Raw genomic sequence first — 20,666 nt, 5'->3', positions numbered from 1 at the left:
TCAACCGATACCAAAAGACTGAAGTTATTCCCTGCATATTCTCAGACCACAGTGCTTTGAAATTGGAACTCAACCACAAGGAAGAATTTGGAAGAAACTCAAACACTTGGAGACTAAGAACCATCATGCTAAGAAAAGAAAAGAAAAGAAAAGAAAAGAAAAGAAAAGAAAAGAAAAGAAAAGAAAAGAAAAGAAAAGAAAAGAAAAGAAAAGAAAAGAAAAGAAAAGAAAAGAAAAGAAAAGAAAAGAAAAGAAAAGAAAAGAAAAGAAAAGAAAAGAAAAGAAAAGAAAAGAAAAGAAAAGAAAAGAAAAGAAAAGAAAAGAAAAGAAAAGAAAAGAAAAGAAAAGAAAAGAAAAGAAAAGAAAAGAAAAGAAAAGAAAAGAAAAGAAAAGAAAAGAAAAGAAAAGAAAAGAAAAGAAAAGAAAAGAAAAGAAAAGAAAAGAAAAGAAAAGAAAAGAAAAGAAAAGAAAAGAAAAGAAAAGAAAAGAAAAGAAAAGAAAAGAAAAGAAAAGAAAAGAAAAGAAAAGAAAAGAAAAGAAAAGAAAAGAAAAGAAAAGAAAAGAAAAGAAAAGAAAAGAAAAGAAAAGAAAAGAAAAGAAAAGAAAAGAAAAGAAAAGAAAAGAAAAGAAAAGAAAAGAAAAGAAAAGAAAAGAAAAGAAAAGAAAAGAAAAGAAAAGAAAAGAAAAGAAAAGAAAAGAAAAGAAAAGAAAAGAAAAGAAAAGAAAAGAAAAGAAAAGAAAAGAAAAGAAAAGAAAAGAAAAGAAAAGAAAAGAAAAGAAAAGAAAAGAAAAGAAAAGAAAAGAAAAGAAAAGAAAAGAAAAGAAAAGAAAAGAAAAGAAAAGAAAAGAAAAGAAAAGAAAAGAAAAGAAAAGAAAAGAAAAGAAAAGAAAAGAAAAGAAAAGAAAAGAAAAGAAAAGAAAAGAAAAGAAAAGAAAAGAAAAGAAAAGAAAAGAAAAGAAAAGAAAAGAAAAGAAAAGAAAAGAAAAGAAAAGAAAAGAAAAGAAAAGAAAAGAAAAGAAAAGAAAAGAAAAGAAAAGAAAAGAAAAGAAAAGAAAAGAAAAGAAAAGAAAAGAAAAGAAAAGAAAAGAAAAGAAAAGAAAAGAAAAGAAAAGAAAAGAAAAGAAAAGAAAAGAAAAGAAAAGAAAAGAAAAGAAAAGAAAAGAAAAGAAAAGAAAAGAAAAGAAAAGAAAAGAAAAGAAAAGAAAAGAAAAGAAAAGAAAAGAAAAGAAAAGAAAAGAAAAGAAAAGAAAAGAAAAGAAAAGAAAAGAAAAGAAAAGAAAAGAAAAGAAAAGAAAAGAAAAGAAAAGAAAAGAAAAGAAAAGAAAAGAAAAGAAAAGAAAAGAAAAGAAAAGAAAAGAAAAGAAAAGAAAAGAAAAGAAAAGAAAAGAAAAGAAAAGAAAAGAAAAGAAAAGAAAAGAAAAGAAAAGAAAAGAAAAGAAAAGAAAAGAAAAGAAAAGAAAAGAAAAGAAAAGAAAAGAAAAGAAAAGAAAAGAAAAGAAAAGAAAAGAAAAGAAAAGAAAAGAAAAGAAAAGAAAAGAAAAGAAAAGAAAAGAAAAGAAAAGAAAAGAAAAGAAAAGAAAAGAAAAGAAAAGAAAAGAAAAGAAAAGAAAAGAAAAGAAAAGAAAAGAAAAGAAAAGAAAAGAAAAGAAAAGAAAAGAAAAGAAAAGAAAAGAAAAGAAAAGAAAAGAAAAGAAAAGAAAAGAAAAGAAAAGAAAAGAAAAGAAAAGAAAAGAAAAGAAAAGAAAAGAAAAGAAAAGAAAAGAAAAGAAAAGAAAAGAAAAGAAAAGAAAAGAAAAGAAAAGAAAAGAAAAGAAAAGAAAAGAAAAGAAAAGAAAAGAAAAGAAAAGAAAAGAAAAGAAAAGAAAAGAAAAGAAAAGAAAAGAAAAGAAAAGAAAAGAAAAGAAAAGAAAAGAAAAGAAAAGAAAAGAAAAGAAAAGAAAAGAAAAGAAAAGAAAAGAAAAGAAAAGAAAAGAAAAGAAAAGAAAAGAAAAGAAAAGAAAAGAAAAGAAAAGAAAAGAAAAGAAAAGAAAAGAAAAGAAAAGAAAAGAAAAGAAAAGAAAAGAAAAGAAAAGAAAAGAAAAGAAAAGAAAAGAAAAGAAAAGAAAAGAAAAGAAAAGAAAAGAAAAGAAAAGAAAAGAAAAGAAAAGAAAAGAAAAGAAAAGAAAAGAAAAGAAAAGAAAAGAAAAGAAAAGAAAAGAAAAGAAAAGAAAAGAAAAGAAAAGAAAAGAAAAGAAAAGAAAAGAAAAGAAAAGAAAAGAAAAGAAAAGAAAAGAAAAGAAAAGAAAAGAAAAGAAAAGAAAAGAAAAGAAAAGAAAAGAAAAGAAAAGAAAAGAAAAGAAAAGAAAAGAAAAGAAAAGAAAAGAAAAGAAAAGAAAAGAAAAGAAAAGAAAAGAAAAGAAAAGAAAAGAAAAGAAAAGAAAAGAAAAGAAAAGAAAAGAAAAGAAAAGAAAAGAAAAGAAAAGAAAAGAAAAGAAAAGAAAAGAAAAGAAAAGAAAAGAAAAGAAAAGAAAAGAAAAGAAAAGAAAAGAAAAGAAAAGAAAAGAAAAGAAAAGAAAAGAAAAGAAAAGAAAAGAAAAGAAAAGAAAAGAAAAGAAAAGAAAAGAAAAGAAAAGAAAAGAAAAGAAAAGAAAAGAAAAGAAAAGAAAAGAAAAGAAAAGAAAAGAAAAGAAAAGAAAAGAAAAGAAAAGAAAAGAAAAGAAAAGAAAAGAAAAGAAAAGAAAAGAAAAGAAAAGAAAAGAAAAGAAAAGAAAAGAAAAGAAAAGAAAAGAAAAGAAAAGAAAAGAAAAGAAAAGAAAAGAAAAGAAAAGAAAAGAAAAGAAAAGAAAAGAAAAGAAAAGAAAAGAAAAGAAAAGAAAAGAAAAGAAAAGAAAAGAAAAGAAAAGAAAAGAAAAGAAAAGAAAAGAAAAGAAAAGAAAAGAAAAGAAAAGAAAAGAAAAGAAAAGAAAAGAAAAGAAAAGAAAAGAAAAGAAAAGAAAAGAAAAGAAAAGAAAAGAAAAGAAAAGAAAAGAAAAGAAAAGAAAAGAAAAGAAAAGAAAAGAAAAGAAAAGAAAAGAAAAGAAAAGAAAAGAAAAGAAAAGAAAAGAAAAGAAAAGAAAAGAAAAGAAAAGAAAAGAAAAGAAAAGAAAAGAAAAGAAAAGAAAAGAAAAGAAAAGAAAAGAAAAGAAAAGAAAAGAAAAGAAAAGAAAAGAAAAGAAAAGAAAAGAAAAGAAAAGAAAAGAAAAGAAAAGAAAAGAAAAGAAAAGAAAAGAAAAGAAAAGAAAAGAAAAGAAAAGAAAAGAAAAGAAAAGAAAAGAAAAGAAAAGAAAAGAAAAGAAAAGAAAAGAAAAGAAAAGAAAAGAAAAGAAAAGAAAAGAAAAGAAAAGAAAAGAAAAGAAAAGAAAAGAAAAGAAAAGAAAAGAAAAGAAAAGAAAAGAAAAGAAAAGAAAAGAAAAGAAAAGAAAAGAAAAGAAAAGAAAAGAAAAGAAAAGAAAAGAAAAGAAAAGAAAAGAAAAGAAAAGAAAAGAAAAGAAAAGAAAAGAAAAGAAAAGAAAAGAAAAGAAAAGAAAAGAAAAGAAAAGAAAAGAAAAGAAAAGAAAAGAAAAGAAAAGAAAAGAAAAGAAAAGAAAAGAAAAGAAAAGAAAAGAAAAGAAAAGAAAAGAAAAGAAAAGAAAAGAAAAGAAAAGAAAAGAAAAGAAAAGAAAAGAAAAGAAAAGAAAAGAAAAGAAAAGAAAAGAAAAGAAAAGAAAAGAAAAGAAAAGAAAAGAAAAGAAAAGAAAAGAAAAGAAAAGAAAAGAAAAGAAAAGAAAAGAAAAGAAAAGAAAAGAAAAGAAAAGAAAAGAAAAGAAAAGAAAAGAAAAGAAAAGAAAAGAAAAGAAAAGAAAAGAAAAGAAAAGAAAAGAAAAGAAAAGAAAAGAAAAGAAAAAGAAAGGAAAGGAAAGAAAAGGAAAGGAAAGGAAAGAAAAGAAAAGAAAAGAAAAGAAAAGAAAAGAAGAAGAAGAAGTTGTTTTATCAAGAAAGTATGCAAAAACTGCTCATTCATGCCTCCATATATAACAATATGGCTTTTTCAAGCTTTTAACCGATAGACGTATTCCACTGGTCTTAGGAACCAAAAATGGGTGAAACTCCAAATTAACCTAATAAATCTATTCATCACTTCTATATTAACTTTACTATTTATGTTAATTTTGCAAATCACAGTAACCACCTCTAACAACTGCAACAATCTATATCCATACTATGTAAAACCTGTCACTTCATATGCCCTCATCGACAGCTTAATTCCCACAATATTCATTTACTCATGCCAAGAAATAATTATTCCAAACAGTTACTGAATAAATTCAAACCCTAAAACTATCACCTAGCTTTAAATTACACTATTTCTCTGTAATATGTATATCAGTAGCACTTTTTGTTACATGGTCAATTATAGGGTTCTCAACATGATATATACATTCAGACTCCAACATTAACCAATTTTTCAAATACCTACTTATATTCCTTATGACTATACTAATCTCAGTCACTGCCAACAATCTTTTTCAGCTTCTCCTCAGATGAGAAGGAGTCGGAATATATCATTTCTACTAATCAGGTGATGCTACGGGCCAAGCTGATGCAGACACTGCTGCCCTCCAAGCAATCCTATACACCTGTGTTGGAGATACTGGATTATTATGCCAATAGCATGACTTCTGTTTAATTTAAATTCATGAGACTTTCAACCTCAATCATGTTAATCTTCCATGAATTGGACTTTTTTTATCCACAACTGGCAAATCCGCCCAATTTGGCCCTCACCCATGACTTCCCTTGGCCGCAGAAGGCCTGACACCCATCTCAGCCCTACTTCATTCAAGTACAATAGCTGTAGCAGGTATCTTCTTACTAATCCATTTCCAGCCAGATAGAAAATAACAAAGCCATTCAAACCCCAGCACTGCCTAGAAGCTATCACCACAAGATTTACAGCAATCTGTGCTTTTACTCAAAATAAGGTTTAAAAAATTGTTGTTTTCTCTACTTGAAGGCTTAATGATACTGACTATAGGCACTAACCAACTATAATAAGCATTTCTTCACATCTAAACACATGCATTCTCCAACGTTATGCTGGTTATATGTTTTGTGTCCATTATTAAAAAATCTAAATGATGAACAAGACATCTGATAAAGAATTTATTTAAATTTGGCAGCAATAGCTAGGATTATGAATAGGTATACCTATAGGAATAGGTAGACTTAATTTCTCCACACAGTCAGATTTTTTAGTGCCAGAATTTTAAAAATGCCAGAATGAATCAATAATAACAAAAACAGGATGATATGATCATGTGAACATTGTAATGGTAAAATATATAAATGGCTCTATATATTTAGACATCAGAAGTATCCTGTCTCTTTGATGACAATTGATTATTTTCAATGAATTGCACTGAAAATAGAATTTTAGTTTGCATACTGTCCTCACCTACACACTGAGGTGGAGAATTCCATTTTCCCATGTAGCACGTTATCCTGTCTTCTCCAGATATCCTGAAACCATCTTCACAAATATAACTTAATTTAGTGCCATGTGCATAAAGCCTGGGATTAAATGTTTCTTTCCTTTCTTCTGAAGAACCAGATGCTTTCATGATATCACGTTCTATATGAGGAGCTGAGAACATGGAATCTTTTCTGTATGAAGAACAGAGATCAAAGAGTCAAGCACCAATACAATGCTTACATTGAAAAATACAATCAAACACTACTTGGGATTTTAACATAAAGACAATGTGAACAAATTAAATCATTTAAAACTGAAATATTTGCAACTTGCAAGCATATATGTCTCCATAATATCTATGCTACTATCCTCTTGTTCAATATGCCCCTTTGTTCTTGTCTTGCTCATCATAGGGAGTAAAATAGGCATAAAAGGAGATTTTATCTCATGTCTACGTAGTAACCCAAAGTTTTTGTCTGTGTTCATTTCACCGAAGCCGTGAAAGAATGCTGATTGATTTGTATACTAAGATTGTAATTTACTGTTTCAAGATAAAGTGGAATATAGAGAAGGTCTTCCTCTTGCTCATCTACAGAAACCACAGGGGAGTGTTAACCTCATTTGAAAGAACATCAGAAAGCAAATTATGCACTACTGACCAACACAGCGTGGTATTGACTGCCATCTTCCATCTTTGATTATAGGTGTTGGGTAGGGAATATACCATGAGCCTGGAACATTCTGTTGTGCTATGAAGAAATGTTCAAAGATTAATGGGGATATAGCAAAGCAATCAGGAGCTAGTGGCAAGAAGCACTCACTAGCCAAATTGGGGTAACAAGGTTCAAAGAATAATACTATAATAGATTGTAACAAATCGAATAAAAATTCATGAATCCACACGGATACATTTTTCAAAAAGAAAGAAAAGAATCTTTAATGCCATCAGAGAAGGTCACCATTACATGAAGTCCTCATTCCAAAAATTGGAAATTAAAGAGCAAAAATAAACATTTACTAAATCATATTAGGTGAAAGTTTTAAACAGAGTTGGTATGGGGCACCTGGGTGGCTCAGTCATTAAGCATCTGCCTTCAGCTCAGGTCATGATCCCAGGGTTCTGGGATCGAGCCCCGCATGGGGCTCCCTGCTCAGCGGAGAGTCTGCTTCCCCCTCTCCCACTCCCCCTGCTTGTCTTCCCTCTCTCGCTGCCTCTCTGTCAAATAAATAAATAAAATCTTAAAATAAATACATAGAGTTGGTAAATTAACACTCATCTTTATACAAGAATGACAATGAATGCAGAAAAATTATAGAATTGATCTTTAAAAATGAATACTTTGCAGCCAACAATGCAATAATTGGTTATAGGCCATACTAATTATAGGTTAAGTGTTATAAGTAGATTCCAGAAGCATTAGGTGAAAGGTTTTGGACAAATAATATATATACCAATGTTAATATTAACAGCAAAGATAACTTGACATTTAAATGTGAGAAAACTGTCATTTGTTATTCAAATTTAGATAAATTGTTTCCATTGGTGACAGCCAGGTTTCTCATTCACTTTTTCCCCAAATTTTTATTTAAATTCTAGTTAGTTAACATTCTTAGAATGCCACCTGATTTGATGCAATATGAAGTAACAAGATAACACCTTAAAATATTTTAACCTTAATATTTATATCTTTATTTTCATCTTAAAGTTTTCATGCTTTTGTAGAAACTTAGAATGTTTATAGTCAGGGGCACCTGGGTGGCACAGCAGTTAAGCGTCTGCCTTCGGCTCAGGGCGTGATCCCGGCGTTATGGGATCGAGCCCCACATCAGGCTCCTCCGCTATGAGCCTGCTTCTTCCTCCCCCACTCCCCCTGCTTGTGTTCCCTCTCTCGCTGGCTGTCTCTATCTCTGTCAAATCAAAATCTTTAAAAAAACAAAAAAAAGAATGTTTATAGTCAACTGATTTTATTTTTTTTTAAGATTTCATTTATTTATTTGACAGAGAGAGACAGCCATCAAGAGAGGGAATACAAGCAGGGGGAGTGGGAGAGAAAGAAGCAGGCTCCCAGCGGAGGAGCCTGATGCGGGGCTCAATCCCAGAATGCTGGGATCACGCCCTGAGCCAAAGGCAGACATGCTCAACAACTGAGCCACCCAGGCGCCCCAATAGTCAACTGATTTTAACTAATTATGTAGTGTGAAATGAACATAAAACTCATATTTCAGACTCTTGTTATTGAATATTAGCAAATCCCTCTATACCAACAAAATCATGAATGTGTTTTCAGATCTGATGATCATCACCCAAGAGTCTTGATAGGTCCCAATATGTATTATCTTAGTTTTAAATATATCTTTACTCTAAAATAATATATTCTTGTGGTCCAAAGGTGATATATGCTAAAGATAGAAAAAACAGAGAATACCATTGAGTATTAAGGAGCTAAATACCAACTCTGATCACTAATATTTCTAACTATAGCTATTGTAAATATTCCATTGTACTTATGCTGACCTTATTCTGTAAACATTTATTTGGTGTTCAAAGCATGGTGTGTGTGTGTGTGTGTGTGTGTGTGTGTGTGTGTGTGTGTGTTTATACTTGATATTTGATTTTTTGGTCACTTTTCATGTCATGTTATGATAGTTATGCACTCAATTAGATTCTACTTTCTCCTTATGATTTTTTTTTGTGTTAGTCATCTGGTAGGAGATCATGCATTTCCTCATTTTTTGGTGTGTATATATATTGCTACATAAGCAAAAGTATCTGATAACTACTTACATCTTATTACTAACATAGATATGGCATAGTTAGCTTTTATGTGTTTTTGAAATATTATTTTGAAGATGGAGAAAAGTATTTTCTCTCATTTCTGCTGAAACAGAGTCTCAGGAAGTCTCAGAAATTATGGAGGGAGCTTTGAGAAAGTTAGGAGAAAAATGGATAGAAGCAGGCATGGAAGTGATTGAACCTAATTTCTTGCCATAGATATTTTATGAATAAGACACATAGCATTTTGGTTTGTCAAGTTTTAATGTGGTGCATTTTTTTAAGATTTTTATTTATTTATGGGGGGGAGAGTGCACGAGTGGTGGGGGGAGGGGCAGAGGGAGAAGGAGAAGCAGACTCCCCACTGAGCAGAGAGCGCAAGGTGGACTCAATCCCAGGACCCTGAGATCATGCCCATCCCACTAAGCCACCCAGGTGCCCCTAATGTGATGCTTTTAAGAAGTGATTCATTTGTTTTTGTGCCAATACCATGCTGTCTTGATGATCACAGCTTTGTAATATAGCTTGAAGTAGGCATTGTGATGCCTCCAGCTTTGGTTTTCTTTTTCAACAATCTCCTGGTGATTCAGGGTCTTTACTGGTTCCATATAAATTTTAGGATTGTTTGTTCCAGCTCTGTGAAAAATGTCAATGGTATTTTGATAGGGATTGCATTGAAAGTGTAGATTGCCCTGGGCAGCATAGACATTTTCACAATGTTTATTTTTCCAATCCATGAGCATAGAAAGTTTTTCCATCTCTTTGTGTCTTCCTCAATTTCTTTCCTAAGTGTTCTATAGTTTCTAGAGTGTAGGTCCTTTACCTCTTTGGTTAGGTTTATTCCTAGGCATCTTATGTTTTTTGGTGCTATTGTAAAAGGAATCGATTCCCTAATTTCTCTTCCTTCAGTCATATTGTTAGTATATAGAAATGCAACTGATTTCTGTGCATTGATTTTATATTCTGCCATGTTGCTGAATTGCTGTATGAGTTCTAGTAATTTGGGGGTAGAGTCTTCTGGGTTTTCCACATAAAGTATCATGTCATCTGCAAAGAGAGAGAATTTGACTTCTTCTTTGCCAATTTGAATACCTTTTATTTCTTTTTGTTGTCTGATTGCTGAGGTTAGGACTTATAGTACCATGTTGAACAAAAGTGGTGAGAATGGGCATCCTTGTCAGTTCCTGACCTTAAGGGAAAAGCTCTCAGTTTTTCCCCATTGAGAATGATATTCACTGTGGGCTTATTCATAGATTTTATGATATTGAGGTATGTTCCCTCTATCCCTATATTTTGAAGAATTTTAGTCAGGAAAGGATGCTATATTTTGTCAAATGCTTTTTCTGCATCAATTGAGAGGATCATATGTGTCTTGTCTCTTCTTTTGTAAATGTGTTCTATCATGTTGATTGATTTGCTAATGTTGAACCACCCTTGCATCTCAGGAATAAACCCCACCGTGTCATGGTGAATAATCCTTTTAATGTACTGTTGGATCCTATTAGCTAGGATCTTGTTGAGTATTTTGGCATCCATGCTCATCAGGGATATTGGTCTGTAATTCTCCTTTTTGATGGGGTCTTTGTCAGGTTTTGGGATCAGGGTAATGCTGGCCTCATAGAACGAGTTTAGAAGTTTTCCTTCCATTTCTATTTTGGAAGTTTTCCTTCCATTTCTATTTTTTGGAACAACTTCAGTAGAATATGTATGATTTCTTCTTTAAATGTTTGGTAGAATTCCCCTGGGAAGCCATCTGGCCCTGGACTCAGGGAAACAGAACAGAGATCCCAGAAATGGACCCTCAACTCTATGGTCAACTAGTCTTCGACAAATCAGGAAAGAATATCCAATGGAAAAAAGACAGTCTCTTCAATAAATGGTGCTGGGAAAATTGGACAGCCACATGCAGAAGAATGAAATTGGACCATTCTCTTACACCATACACAAAGATAAGCTCAAAATGGATGAAAGACCTAAATGTGAGACAGGAATCCATCAAAATCCTAGAGGAGAACATAGGCAGTAATCTCTTCGACATTGGCCACAGTGACCTCTTTCAAGACATGTCTCTAAAAGCAAGGGAAACAAAAGCAAAAATGAACTTTTGGGACTTCATCAAGATAAAAAGCTTTTGCACAGCAAAGGAAACAGTTGACAAAACTAAGAGGCAATCCATGGAATGGGAGAAGATATTTGCAAATGCCATTATGGATAAAGGTCTGGTATCCAAGATTTATAAAGAACTTCTCAAACTCAGCACCCCAAAAACAAATAATCCAGTCAATAAATGGGCAGAAGACAAGTACAGACACTTCTCCAAAGATGACATAAAAATGGCTAACAGACACATGAAAAAATGTTCAACATCATTAGCCATCAGGGAAATAAAAATCAAAACCACAAAGAGATACCACCTTATACCAATTAGAATGGCAAAAATCAACAAGACAGGAAACAACAAGTGTTAGCGAGGATATGGAGAAAGGGGAACCCTCTTACACTGTTGATGGGAATGAAAGCTGGTACAACCACTCTAGAAAACAGTATGGAGGTTCCTCAAGATGTTAAAAATAGAGCTACCCTATGACCCAGCAATTGCACTACTGGGTATTTACCCCAAAGATACAGACATAGTGAAAGAAGGGGCACATGCACCCCAATGTTCATAACAGCAATGTCTACAATAGCCAAACAGTGGAAAGAGCCAGGATACCCTTCAACAGATGAATGGATAAAGAAGATGTGGTCCATATATACAGTGGAATATTACTCAGCCATCAGAAAGGATGAATACCCACCATTGCATCAACATGGATGGAACTGGAGGGGATTATGCTAAGTGAAATAAGTCAAGCAAAGAAAGACAATTATCATATGGTTTCACTCATATATGGTACATAAGGAATAGCACAGAGAACCACAGGAAGGGAGGGAAAATTGAATGGGAAGAAATCAGAGAGGGAGACAAACCATGGGATACTCTGGACTCTGGGAACCAAACTGAGGGTTACAGAAGGGTGGAGCTTGGGGGGTAGCTGGGTAATGGGTATTAAGGAAGGCACATGTGGTGATGAGCACTGCGTGTTATACACAACTAATGAATCACTGAACACCACATTGAAAACTACTGATGTACTATATGCTGGCTAATTGAACATAATAATAAAAAAAAATTAAAAAATAAAAATATCAAATAGATTCAAATGAGAGTATAATATCCTGTAAATGCATGCTCTAAGCATACATCCATTTCAATAATTATCTGCTAGAGTACCAATGGTCTAAACTATCAAGGGAAAAACTGATTTATTTTTATTCTTTTTATTATTCATTAAATATTTTAATGTAATATTTTTCCAACTTTATTAAGATATAATTGACAAATAACATTCTGTAAACTCAAGTTGTACAACATGATGATTTGATACACATATACAGTGCTAAATGATTATCATAAGATAATCTATCACTTCACATAATTACCATTCTGTGTGGTGAGAACATTTATGATCTACTCTCTTAACAACTTTCAAATATATAACACAGTTTTGTTAACTAAAACCATCATGTTGTACGTTAAACTCCCAGAATTTAATCATCTTATAACTGAAGTTTGTACCCTTTGATGAATAAATGTACATATTTTAGGACAGCATTTTAACCATTGTTTTATCCACAAACAGGATATGCCAATTTCCCTTCCCGACAGGTTACTCGGAATGTATGTTGTGGTGTCTTTTTACGATATCCATACATACATGTAAATTCAACAATATCTCCCATTCTTGCAGAAATTTGTTTCTCATTACCCCAGCGTAACCGTATGTTAGATATTCTCATGATTTCTTTGGATAGCACACATGAATCTGAAAGTACAAAAATTTAACAAAAAACATTAAGTAGTAAATCAGCATTTTCCCCAGACTTTTGGACTTTCAAGTGGAATCTTCCACACTGTTCAAGACTTCATTCTCAAAATCTTTTCTAAACCAACTGATTGAAAATCTGTTGGGTATGTTTAAATCATTTTAAGCAATGAATGATGTAAAAATGAGGTACTATGTTTAGTCTGCAATAATTAAGCATTATAATCAAAGATTCATAATGTCAATTATGAATTAAATTATGAATTAAAGAATATTTTGCTTCCTGAACAATAATTTTTTAAACTTTATTTCCTCACATATTGATATTTGATAGCTAAGAATTCAACAGAATGACTCTTAATCCATGAAAATTCTATTATAAATAGCAAAACATCGTATTCACTACACTGATTTTCCCACTATCCATGAGAACATTAAAATATTTACCTAAGCACTTCGGTGGTTCTGACCACTGTCCATTACTACATATTACATTCCTATTTCCCTGAAGTTCATAGAAGGCCTGGCATCGGTACTCAACTGATGATCCTGGAGCGTAAGCTGGTAATGGGAATGAGGTAATGTCTCCATTGTCGATAGGTGGAGGGGGCCCACATTTTCCTTTAGAGTTTAAAAGACATTATTTGATTTATTGAAAGGCCAAAGAAAAACAGGTTAAAGCAATAAAAATATAGTATGATACTTAATGCCAACACTTGTAATATCTGCTCACATAAATGACTCATTAAAGAAATTTAAATCACAGAAACTGAAAAGCACACATTTAAGCCCTATTTATCACACATGAAAGCACACAGAAGCATTAACAAATACATCTGCTTTGCAGTATTGTGATATTAAAATGTTTTTCTTAATGAATAAATGCTGGATAGATGGATCGCTAATATAAACAAAGAGACTTGCTATATACAACATACACAGCGTCTATTGGATCTCTAGTCATTGTTTATTGATTTTCACTTTTATTACAAAAGAAACATCTACTTCGTTAATAAAAGTCAAAGAACTACACATTTGTATAATGTGAAAGGGAATTGGTGGCTCCTATTCTGGACATGATGAGGTAGAAACATTTCTGTTTATCCCTTCTGCTAATTATAACTAAAAATCCTGAACATATTGCAAAAACCCACCATAAGAGACTATGAAAGATGGAGACAAGAAGTCAATGTTTCCAGGACCCCAGAATTTAAGGACTCATACTGTAGTGAGTTATTTGGTTTTTCATCTTGCTTTCTATGAATCCTGGACTAGGCACTGAAGAAGACTGTAACCCAGAAATGATATCAAATTCAGGCAAAAAAAAGAAAAAGTTCCCAAGAATTTCTTTTGTCTCTTTAGACAAAGGCTCAGGAGAGGAGTAACCTAACAAAACAAACATTTTCTTACAATACTTAAATTACCTCAGAAAAATATCATAAAAGAAACCTAGGACCACCCCTCTCCCCACCTTGATCGCAGAGGCCAAGTGAGGAGCCCAGACTTACACCCTGCATGGTAGTAATAGGAGCCTGATAAATAAAAGACTTCAATAAAATCCAAAGTCTTAAAACACAATACCCAAAATGTCCAGAATATAATTGAAAATCATTTGTCATGCCAAGGACCAGAAATATCTAAAAAGGGAAAGATAATCAACAGAAGACCACACTAAGATGACACAGATATTGGAATTATTTGACAATGGTTTTTTAAAATCCAATGGGAAGTATAGAACTGAAAAATATAATAATAAAAAGTTTTAGAAGCCTACTGGATGGCTCAATTATAGATCTCAGATGACGGAAGGATACACAAACAAATATAGAATACAGATTATTTACTTTGAAAATAGACTGAAAACAACAACAAAAAGTAGACAGAGCTTCAAGGACCTGTGGGAAGATAGCAAAAGACTGGGTACACAGAAAGGGAAAACAAAGAGGTTGGAGATTAAAACAATAAAACAACTTCCAAAAATAATGGCTGAAAATTTCCCAAATTGGACATAAGACATAAATCTACACATTAAAAAGGCTGAACAGGATAAACCTAAAAAAGTCGTGCTAAGATACATTGTAATCAAACTGCTGAAAACTACCGAGAAAAGGAAAAAATATATATATCAAAAGCAGCTAGGGGCAGCCGGGTGGCTCAGTCGTTAAGCGTGTGCCTTCGGCTCAGGTCACGATCCCAGGGTCCTGGGATCGAGCCCCACATGGGGCTCCCTGCTCAGTGGAGAACCTGCTTCTCCCTCTCCCTATCCCTCTCTCCCTGCTTGTGTTCCCTCTCTCACTGTCTCTCTCTCTCTGTCAAATAAATAAATAAAATCATTAATAAATTTTTAAAAAGCAGCTAGATAGAAATTATGCAAACCTATAGGGGAAAGAGGATTCCAATATTGGTGGGGTTCTCATCTGTCACCATGGAGCCAGAAAGAAGTGACAACACCTCCCAAGTGCTGGAAGACGAGAACTGTCACCCCCAAATTCTATATGCAGAGATACTATCCTGTAGGATCTAAGGGTGAAATGAAGACATTCAGAGACAAAGGAAAACAGAGACTTTGTCTGCAGCAGACCTGTCCTTAAAGAATTGCTCAAGGAATTCTTCAAGTTAAAAGGAAAAGATAACAAGGATGGAGACTTCAGGAAGGAAGAAAAAAACCCAATAGAATTAATAAAAATAGGGGTAAATGTAATACACGATCTTTTTCCTAATGAGTTTGTTATGTTTGATATTTTGTAAAATTATATAATTTACTGTGGTGCTCATTATATGTAGAGAAAATACCTAAGAGCTTTATGTTACAAATGTGGGGAGAGTAAATGGACCTAAATGGAAGTAAGATTCCCACATTTCACTTGATGCAGTAAAATGTCAATACCAGGGGGACCGATAAGCTATATATGTGCATCTTCATACCACCAGCAACACTAACAAAACTATACAACGAGATCTGTTTAAAAACAATATAGATATATCAAAATAAAATAATTTTAAAATGTTCCAAAAATCCACAGGGAAGGCAAGAAAGCAGGAATGAGAAACAGAGGAAACACACATAAATAATCTTACACAGCTCCTACTCTATCAATAATTACTTTATGTGTAAATATTTGGGGTTTTAAGATTTTATTTATTTGTCAGAGAGAGAGTGAGCGAGCACAAGCTGCAGGCAGAGGCAGAGGGAGAAGGAGGCTTCCCACTGAGCAAGGAGCCTGACAAGGGACTCGATCCCAGGACCCTGAGATCATGACCTGAGCTGAAAGTAGACACTTAATCAACTGAGCTACCCAGGCATCCCTGCATAAATGGTTTAAATACTTCAGTTAAAAGAGTGGAAATGACAGGGTGGACACATAAACAAGACTCAACTATAAAAGAAACTCACTTCAAACATGAAAACACAGGTGGGCTCAAAGTAAAAGACTGGAAAATATATATGCCAGGCAAAAGTTGATTTGAAATACTACAAGGGGCTAATATAATCTCGCCCTTGTTGGCTCCCTTTATTTCCTGAACTCTAAATACTAGAGAGTTCTGTGACCAAATACTCGGACTTTATTTTCCCTGTATTCACTAATCCCTGGGATAAACTCAGGTAGTAAGCTACCTTGAAATATAATCCACATGCTGAAGAAGCCCAAATTTATATCACCTTCTATGATCACGCCCCAGCTGCCTATTCCATGTCTCAAAGTGGAATTTCATAGGTTGTCAAATGTACTTAAGTTAGCTTTAATACATTTGTTCCTCAGGAAATAACTGAGTGTCTTAATGCTTAAGATAGGGAATTTTCCATGATTCCAACTGTTCTTTTAATCTGGTCAAATATTTCATGAAACAAACACTACATTACTTAGTTCAGTCTGGGGGGAAAAATTGAATTTTGATGCCTTCATAACGTACTCTCTGACCAGGTAGATACCTAGGCATCTCGTCTAATATAATAGCGTTTTTCACTCTGGGCGGATTCACACAGGAAACATCTGAGACAGAAAAAAGTAGTATCTCTAATGTAATGATCATTTTGAGTAGTAAATCAAAAAGTGAGATTCCAAATATATTTCAAGGGGGACTTAAAATCAATAGTTAATCTTCCATGGAACACTGTTAATTTTAAGAAATTTAGATGTAAGATTGCAGAAAAGGAGATAAAGCAATATTTTTATAAAATTTAAGCTTCTTTGAAAATATTTTTCTGGACATTTCCCTTTGAGTTTAGTAAAATCAATATTACACATCATATAAATTCAAAATCAATTTATAAACCACAATAAATCATAATAAAAATATTATTTGACATCAGAATTTGGCTTACAATCATCAAATTTGCATTTGCATTTCTATCAATTTCCCAAAAGAGGCTGATGTGGCTATTCCAGAGACCACACTCTAAGAACCATTGGGTTATAAGATTACCCAGTGAGTACACAATTTTATCCCTTTGTGTTAAGGCATAAACCTTTGTTCTGGCCTTAAAAAAAATAATCTATGTCTATTTTTTAATGATGCTAAAGGCAATTCTATGTTATATTCCTTTTTTATGTATCTTTTTTTATAATAATATTTTTATTATGTTATTCACCATACAGTACATCCCTGGTTTTTGATGTAAAGTTCGATGATTCATTAGTTGCGTATAACACCCAGTGCTATGTTATATTCTTAAGACACTTTAACAAATAGATTTCATTGAGGCACCTCTGCATATTGGCCTTCCTATCCAGTGGCTCTTAATACACTGTACAATATTGGATTCATCCAACTGGTAATATTCTGAACATTTGTAAGTCACTTTTTCCCCTGATCTATATGATTCCTTGTTTGGGCCTATGAGTATGGCATCACCAAAGTCAGGTAAACTAGAACAATACATTTATTTCTGAAGGAAAAAGAATAGGCACTTGTTCAGTAAATCTTTAAAAACACATAATAGCCAATAACTATAATCTACAACAATTGGTACATATCAAACCAATGAATACTGTACAAAATTTTTCTTATAACTTGAAAAAAATATGTTAGAAGTCTTGACTTAATTACATTGAATGGTTGGTTCTTCTTGGTTTTCTTTTTAAAGTTTTTCTTTAAATTCTAGTTAGCTAACGTATAGAGTAATATTGGTTTCAGGTGTAGAGTTTAGTGAATGGTTCTGTTTATCTAAAGTATAACAGGGGGATGCTGATATAAAAAGCCTAGAGAAATATGGACATGTGTAATGCTTGAGACCATACTACCTACATTTGCATTCTTTTTTGCCCATACAGGCCACCTGCATTATGCATGTATTTCTCATTCTTGCTTCTGCCAAAATCTGCTGCCTTTAATTATGTCAAATATCTTAGAAAATGATATACATATAAGGAGATAACTGACAGGCTAACAGTACATTAAACAATGATGTGATATAGGAACAGAGAATAGAAGTCCGAGAATGTGTAACAGAAGTTGTCCTAAGTGCACACAAGCTGACAGGAAAGTGAAATAATTTGGCTCATGTCACTAACCTTTTATTATTAGGGCTATTAATTCTCTACCAGAATCCAGAACTTTCTGGAGATACCTTATTAAAGTCTAGTATTATTTAGTTTCATAGTTGTACCATTTATGCTCTGAGTAGAGGATATTCATCAGCCTTAGGGTCAAATTAAAGGCACTATACTTATGCATTCTGGTGGGTGGGACCATTTTCCTCCTAAACATTTAATAAATGCAGATCCATTAATCCCAAAACCTTCGGCACGGCTGTAAGTGACTTCTCATTCCATACTGGTAACTAGGTAATGTATGAGGTAGAATAACGTGCATCATCAAATATGGTGGGTAACCCGGAAGTCCTTTAAAAAATGAAAAAAATTACTCCATGTTTCACAAACTCTGAAATTTAATTTTATGTGCCAGTTGCCATATTTTGTAGTGTTATTTAAAAAGAAATGATCACATAGGAGCTACGGTCATATCACAGAGCAGGTGCACAGATGCTTCCTAAAACCATCGTTGTGTGTGTGTGTCCAGCTGCCAACCTGAGCAAGAACTTGAAACTAAAAATGTCGACATATCTAGCAAAGAGACTTTCAATGCTTCTCAAACCAATAATGAATAATAAAAGGAAAAACACTGAGAATTAATCATCTTAAAAGTACCACATATTGTAAGAAGTCAGAAGGAACACTGTAGGAAAAACAAGAATTTTGTTTTCAAAATCCATTTTGCCTTTGTATGTGTTTTTTTTTTTTTAAGATTTTATTTATTTATTTATTTGAGAGAGAGAGACAGCCAGCGAGAGAGGGAACACAAGCAGGGGGAGTGGGAGAGGAAGAAGCAGGCTCCTAGCGGAGGAGCCAGATGGGGGGCTCGATCCCAGAACACCGGGATCACGCCCTGAGCCGAAGGCAGACACTTAACGACTGCGCCACCCAGGCACCCCAAAAAACAAGAAATTTTTTTTAAAAACCTCCTGGCAAAGCAGGCACTACAACTCACATAAGCTGAATGTGACTAGGTAAACTTATACGAATAGGGAGGTTTAGTGTTACTGTGACTCTAGTTTTAATTTTTTAAATGCCATAATTAAAAGTGACCCTATAATGAATAATAAAATGAACAAAAATAGGATTGATTTGATTATACAAAAATTGAGTTTGGTAAAATGCATAAACATAAATGATTTTAAATACTTAGATATAAGTGATTTCATATATTTAGAAACCTAAAGGATTCTGTATCATGACTTTGATGACAACTGATTATTTTCAATGAATTGCACTGAAAATAGAATTTTAGTTTGCATACTGTCCTCACCTACACACTGAGGTGGAGAACTCCATTTTCCCATATAGCACGTTATCCCATCTTCTCCAGATATCCTGAAACCATCTTCACAAATATAACTTAATTTAGTGCCATGTGCATAAAGCCTGGGATTAAATGTTTCTTTCCTTTCTTCTGAAGAACCAGATGCTTTCATGATTCCATGTTCTATATGAGGAGGTTGAGAACATGGAATCTTTTCTGTATGAAGAACAGAGATCAAAGAGTCAAGCACCAATACAATGCTTACATTGAAAAATACAATCAAACACTACTTGGGATTTTAACATAAAGACAATGTGAACAAATTAAATCATTTAAAACTGAAATATTTGCAACTTGCAAGCATATATGTCTCCATAATATCTATGCTACTATCCTCTTGTTCAATATGCCCCTTCATTCTTGTCTTGCTCATCATAGGGAGTAAAATAGGCATAAAAGGAGATTTTATCTCATGTCTACGTAGTAATCCAAAGTTTTTGTCTGTGTTCATTTCACCGAAGCTGTGAAAGAATGCTGATTGATTTGTATACTAAGATTGTAATTTACTGTTTCAAGATAAAGTGGAACATAGAGAAGGTCTTCCTCTTGTTCATTTACAGAAACCACAGGGGAGTGTTAACTTCATTTGAAAGAACATCAGAAAGCAAATTATGCACTACTGACCAACACAGCGTGGTACTGACTGCCATCTTCCACCTTTACACACAATTTCTTCTGCATCCTGAATTACATAATTTTCTTGACAGAGAACAGATATTTTTTCTCCATCCTGGTAATTCACTGTAGTTGTCATATCTTGAGCATTGGGAATCTGAGGTGGAGGTGGGCATGGCTGCATTTGTAGCTCTAAAAATATTAAAATTAGATCTCTTGATTTAAAAATCATAGGTTAAAAATATCAGAAGGATAATTAAGCAGAAAACTCAAAATGATGCATCATAAATGATCACATTAATAATGGCATTCTGGGTTTAAATATGTTATACTCTTCAGCTTGGACAGTACTTTAGTATATCACGTTTGGCTTATTCTCATGGTTTTCTTTGTACTTTCTTCTTTTCATTCTTTCTGTGATCAATCTTGCATAGTTTAGATAAAACCTCTTTTAATTATTTCTAACCATTAGGATGTTCTAGCTGAATTACTCACTCAGTATCAGGCACTCAATAAAGACTGCTATCAAGATCTTTTTTACAGATGTCCACAATCAAATGTATTGGGATTGGATTAAAACCTTCACAGGAGATTCTACCAAAGGAAGGTGATTAGCCACAGGAAGAATTACATTTAGTTAACCATCAATTGGTCTGATACAAATTCTTGGCCAAGATAAGAATGAAATATGTTCACTAGTGATTTATAGTATGTTACTTAACATCCAAAACTCCCTGGAGATATCATTTACTAGCTTGCCCACGCTGTTTAAAGATATATAGACTGATGAACAGTTCAATGGATTAGACAGCCTGACTTTAGTAACATGACCAGTGGGATATAAAAGACTTCTCTGTAAACTACTGTCTGAACTCCCATAAAACACCTTGGATATATCTGGGCAGTTAATAATTTGAAGGCAAAGCATGTCCTGGTCAACTGAGGAAGGACTCTGGATGACTATACCTGGAAGCTTTTAGAACTCTCTATGATTTCTTGATTTTGCTTTCTCCTGTCACACCATATCTTTATTTCATTAAGGTTTTTGTGAGTATATACTGGGAAGTTGTCGAAGTCCTT

At 32.7% G+C, this 20,666-nt stretch overlaps 1 protein-coding gene across 1 annotated transcript in view; it reads right to left on the bottom strand.

Annotated features, from left to right (window-relative positions):
* Window positions 1–20,666, bottom strand: part of LOC103669361 (complement factor H-like) — a 106,199-nt gene that overhangs the window by 61,275 nt on the left and 24,258 nt on the right. The window contains 7 exon segments of the mRNA XM_008697696.2: window positions 12,558–12,659; window positions 16,031–16,102; window positions 16,818–16,988; window positions 17,773–17,875; window positions 17,877–17,953; window positions 18,918–19,127; window positions 19,596–19,778. Coding sequence (XP_008695918.2) covers window positions 12,558–12,659; window positions 16,031–16,102; window positions 16,818–16,988; window positions 17,773–17,875; window positions 17,877–17,953; window positions 18,918–19,127; window positions 19,596–19,778 — 918 coding nt within the window.

Source organism: Ursus maritimus, unplaced genomic scaffold (assembly GCF_017311325.1).
Source record: "Ursus maritimus isolate PB19 unplaced genomic scaffold, ASM1731132v1 scaffold_2, whole genome shotgun sequence".
Lineage (NCBI taxonomy): Eukaryota > Metazoa > Chordata > Mammalia > Carnivora > Ursidae > Ursus > Ursus maritimus.
The sequence above is the reverse complement of the archived record's forward strand: the minus strand, read 5'-3'. Positions and strand labels throughout refer to the sequence as shown.